Raw genomic sequence first — 5,374 nt, forward strand, 5'->3', positions numbered from 1 at the left:
CAAATCAAACCTTTGGCATTAAAATTTACATTAAAAAACATTATTAATTTTTATTATAATAAAGTTTGTATTTTGTTAATTTTGAATAATTAGCCTAAATACTGATCCTGACCTTGCTGGAGTCTGGGGGGACCTCCAGCCGAGGGTCTGGATTTGATTTTGGGAGTTACACAATGTTCTGGATCCGCCAGAACCCCGGGCAGGGGCTGGAATTCGTTGCGACTATCAGCAGCGATGGTGGCACCACCTACTACGCGCCGTCAGTCAAGGGGCGATTCACAATCTCCAGGGACAACGGGCAGAGCTCGGTGACACTGACCATGAACAGCCTCAAGGACGAGGATTCCGGCTCCTATTTCTGTGCCAAATGTGTTAACAGTGGTTGTTACAGCAGTTACTATGGTGCTGCTGCTGCTGGTGGTGTTGGGAACACGGCTCACGGCCCCAAGCCCTCACCACGGGGTTCCTGAATTTCTCAGAATCCCCTGACCCTTCCCCCAAATCCACAGCCTTGGCCCCAAATCTCAGCCATTTCCCCCCAAACTCTGCCATCGCTGCCTGGACTCTTGGCTTTCCACCCAGATTTCCCCATTTGCCCAAAATCTCCTCGATGCATTTCGGTGTCGGCTCCGGGGCCGTGTTGGTGCCTTGGACAAAATCCCAGAATTTCCTTTTTCTCTGAATTCCTGTGGGTTTGAGGCCCTCTTTCAGTCAGTGCCAGGAGAGGGAATTTGGGGTCAAGGTTTAGGGCCAAATCAGCCCAATGAGTGCAGTGCTGGCACAGCCGGGGCAGATCTGGGGCCAAGGGCCGAGAGCTGGGCCAGGGGCTGGGGTCTGGGGGAAGGGTCTGGGCTGTGGGGACAGCTGGGGACAGCTGGGGACAGCTGGGGACAGCTGGGGACACTGAGATGGGGGCGGGGCCAGCACCGGCATCGTCACCATAATCAGCATAAGCACCACACCAACCACCACCATCAGCACATTTGGCACAGAAATAGGAGCCGGAATCCTCGTCCCTGAGGCTGTTCAGGGTCAGTGTCACCGAGCTCTGCCCGTTGTCCCTGGAGATCGTCACCCGGCCCTGCACTGACGGCGCGTAGTAGGTGCTGCCACCGCTCTTGATACTGCCAATGTATTCCAGCGTCTTCCCGGGTTTCTGGCGGATCCAGCCCATTCCGTAACTCCCGAAATTGAACCCAGACCCTCGGCAGAGGAGTCGCAGGGACCCCCCGGGGGCTGGAGGTCCTCCCCGGACTCCAGCAGGGTCAGGAGCAGTATTTAGGCTAATTATTCGTTATTAACAAAATACAAACTTTATTATAATAAAAATTAATAATTTTTTTAATGTAAATTTTAATGCCAAGAGTTTGATGAGGTCATGATTTTGGGTTACTGGTTGTTCTTTTCCCATCCCCATCTCCCCTTTTTCCCGCAGGGCTCCGGGCGGCCGTGACCCTGCTGGAGTCCGGGGGGGACCTCCAGCCCCCGGGGGCTCCCTGACTCTGCTCTGCCGCGCCTCCGGTTGTAATTTCGAGACTTCCACCATTTATTGGGTGCGGCAGAGACCCGGGGGGGCGATGGAACTGCTCGTGGGGGTCTATGGCAGTGGAAAAGCCTACTATGGACAGTCCGTGCAGGGCCGGGCCACCATCTCCAGGGACAACGGGCAGAGCTCGGTGACACTGACCATGAACAACCTCAAGGACGAGGATTCCGGCTCCTATTTCTGTGCCAAAGACGTTTATAGTGATAAATATTATGCTGGTGCTGGTTTTGTTCCGGATGTTCTGGCCTAGCTCCCACAGCCATGTCCCCATCTGTCCCCCGCTGTCCCCATCTGTCCCCATCTGTCCCCATCTGTCCCCAGCTGTCCCCATCAGTCCCCAGCTGTCCCCAGCTGTCCCCATCAGTCCCCATCAGTCCCCCTCTGTCCCCACCTGTCCCCATCTGTCCCCATCTGTCCCCATCTGTCCCCATCTGTCCCCATCTGTCTCCATCTGTCCCCATGTGTCCCCAGCTGTCCCCAGCTGTCCCCAGCTGTCCCCAGCCCCTGTGGCTCAGCTCACAGCCAGCTCTGTGCCCGGGGAAAAGCCGCAGCCCCCCTCGGAATGCAGAAGCGCGGGGCCGGGGGACACCCGGGAGGAAACCGCGGCTTCCGTCTGGGTGACAACTGCCAGCGGCGCTGGGCGCACGGGGAACGATTTTAATGTTTGATCCTGAGAGCAGCAGGCGCGTCTCCGCCGGGAGAAATGGAATTATACACGATTTGCGGCTGGCCGGGCCCCAGGAGTCGTGAGCCGGAGCGGGTTTTGGGGTCTGCAGACGGAAAGTTTGTGTTCCGACGCCTCCGCCCCGAAGCGCCTTTAAATGTTTCCCCGGCCGATAACAAACGGCCGAAGCGCACAGACAATCGTTCTGGCCGATCCATTCCCGCCCACGGACGCCTGTCCCAAACGCTGTCTGTCGGTGTGTCTGTCCATGAGCGGCTCCCAGCAGCCCCACTGACCCCGAGCCCCTCTGCTGTCCTGTGGGGCTTTGATTCCCTGCGGGGTCGGGATGGATTCACCCCAAAGGCGGGAACTCGGCCGCGGCTCCCCGTGTCCTCGGGGGCTGAGCTGCTGCAGCTTTTCTGCCCTCAGACTGCTTCAGTTTCGGCAGGTGCTGAGCGCTCGGCTCCTCCTGTTTCAGGCCTGAATTTTCAGTTCCTAAAATCCCCTTTTGGCTTTTGGTGTTTTTTCACAGTGAGCGTTTCTCCAGGGATTTGATGGATTTGGCCCCAAATCTGTTCTTTAAAGTCCATCTTAAGGGTCAGTGCTGGAGACGGGGGAGGACACGGGATAAAGGGGAGATGGGGATGGGAAAGGCTCAACCAGTGACCTGAAATCCTGATTGGTGGCCTTAAAATAAAACTTGTAATTTAAAATTAAATTTAAATATAGCTATATTTAAATTTTATTACAATATATTATTTAAATTGTTAAATAATAATGATTAGGTTTAAAATGTAGCCCATTCACCTGCTGGCCCTGCCAGGTGTGTCCCGGCGCCTCCGGAGCGCCACGCCCACCCCGGGACACACCCGGATCCGGCGCCTCATCCCCATCTCCCCTTTTTCCCGCAGGGCTCCGGGCGGCCATGACCCTGCTGGAGTCCGGGGGGACCTCCAGCCCCCGGGGGGTCCCTGCGCCTCCTCTGCCGAGGGTCTGGGTTCGATTTCGGTAGTTTCGCAATGCAGTGGGTCCGGCAGAGCCCCGGGAAGGGGCTGGAATGGGTCACAAGGATCCAGAGCGGTGGCACCACCCAGTACGCGCCGTCAGTCAAGGGTCGGCTCACAATCTCCAGGGACAACGGGCAGAGCTCGGTGACACTGACCATGAACAGCCTCAAGGACGAGGATTCCGGCTCCTATTTCTGTGCCAAATCTGCTGATGGTGACACTCATGGTACTGGTTGGGGCGCTGCTGCTCCTGTCCATGGCGTTGTCCCTGTCCCCAGGGCCCAGATCCTTCCCTCCAGCCCTCGACCCAGTTTTTGAGCTTGGGCTGCCTCGGCCCCAATTCCCGACCCTTGGCCCCAAACTGGGACCGTTGTCACCCAGAACTCGCCCTTGTCCCTCCAATCCCAACCATTGGGCCCCAGACTTGTCCAGTCCTGCCCCAAATTTCCTCTCATGTCTCCAATTCACAAACTCAAATCCGCCCCATCGGCCCGATATCGGGAATTTTGACCTAAGATTTAAATTCTTTGCATCTCACCTCAGTTTTGAACCCAAAATATTCACCCTTACAGGGACAATTTGGGGAACAAAGGCCCCAAGTGTGGCCCAGAGGTGACATTTGGGGCTGAGCCACTGCAGGGTTGGGAGAAAGGGACAAGGGCTGGGCCAGGGGCTGAGGTTTGGGGAAGGGTCTGGGCTGTGGGGACAGCTGGGGACAGCTGGGGACAGCTGGGGACAGCTGGGGACACTGAGACGGGGATGGGGCCAAAACCATAAGCAGCAGCAGCACCATACAAACCAGTATAAGCATTTTTGGCACAGAAATAGGAGCCGGAATCCTCGTCCCTGAGGCTGTTCATGGTCAGTGTCACCGAGCTCTGCCCGTTGTCCCTGGAGATCGTCACCCGGCCCTTGAACGCTGGCGAGTAGCTGGTCTCCCCATCATCATCAATGCCCGCGATCCATTCTAGCCCCTGCCCGGGGCTCTGGCGGATCCACATTATTCCATAACTCCCGAAATCGAACCCGGACCCTCGGCAGAGGAGGCGCACGGACCCCCCGGGGGCTGGAGGTCCCCCCCGGACTCCAGCAGGGTCACGGCCACCCGGAGCCCTGCGGGAAAAAGGGGAGATGGGGATGAGGCGCCGGATCCGGGCGTGTCCCGGGGTGGGCGTGGCGCTCCGGAGGCGCCGGGACACACCTGGCAGGGCCAGCAGGGCCAGGAGGGCGAGGAGCGGGAGGAGCTCGGGGCCGTGGCCAGGATGGTGCCGGGGTGGGGACCCGAGGGCTTTCTCTGGTTTTTAACGAGTAGTTAATTAGGCGGTGAAAGGAGCAGTGTCAGGCAGAGGTTTCCAATTAATTAGTGGCGGGATCAAGGTGAATTACAGGGTTTGAGGCGCTTTGAGACCCTGCAAACTTTGGGGAGAATTTTGAGGAAAAAATGTTCTTTAGATTCGGGGCTGCAGAAATGACCCTGACCCTGCTGGAGTCCGGGGGGAACCTCCAGCCCCCGATGGGTCCCTGCGCCTCCTCTGCCGCGCCTCCGGGTTCGATTTCGGGAAATTTGGAATGTACTGGCTCCGTCAGAGCCCAGGGAAGGCGCTGGAATACGTTGCAGGGATGCACAACACCGGCAGCCCATTCTACGCTCCGTCAGTGCAGGGCCGGGTGACAATGACCAGGGACAACGGGCAGAGCTCGGTGACACTGACCATGAACAGCCTCAGGGACGAGGATTCCGGCTCCTATTTCTGTGCCAGATGTGCTTATTTTAACTGGGGTGAAAGTGCTGGTGCTATTGATGCTGATGGCATAAATTTTTTAAATTTAATTTTTAATGCCAAGGGTTTGATGAGGTCATGATTTTGGGTCACTGGTTGTTCTTTTCCCATCCCCATCTCCCCTTTTTCCCGCAGGGCTCCGGGCGGCCGTGACCCTGCTGGAGTCCGGGGGGGACCTCCAGCCCCCGGGGGTCCCTGCGCCTCCTCTGCCGAGGGTCTGGGTTCGATTTTGGGAGTTACGCAATGCAGTGGGTCCGGCAGAGCCCCGGGAAGGGGCTGGAATGGGTCGCCAGTATCAGCAACAATGGTGGCAACACCTACTACGCGCCGTCCGTGAAGGGCCGGTTCACGATCTCCAGGGACAACGGGCAGAGCT

At 57.5% G+C, this 5,374-nt stretch overlaps 1 gene segment (V, D, J or C); it reads right to left on the reverse strand.

The window, feature by feature from the left end:
* Window positions 1-3,777: 3,777 nt before the first annotated feature.
* LOC136375093 (Ig heavy chain V region C3-like) lies at window positions 3,778-4,859 on the reverse strand. The segment is given in 4 exon segments: window positions 3,778-3,782; window positions 4,017-4,330; window positions 4,419-4,511; window positions 4,829-4,859. Coding segments are annotated over 4 exon segments (443 nt in total).
* Between the last annotated feature and the right edge of the window lie 515 nt (window positions 4,860-5,374).

The sequence above is a fragment of the Sylvia atricapilla genome, unplaced genomic scaffold (assembly GCF_009819655.1).
Source record: "Sylvia atricapilla isolate bSylAtr1 unplaced genomic scaffold, bSylAtr1.pri scaffold_88_arrow_ctg1, whole genome shotgun sequence".
Classification (NCBI taxonomy): Eukaryota; Metazoa; Chordata; class Aves; order Passeriformes; family Sylviidae; genus Sylvia; species Sylvia atricapilla.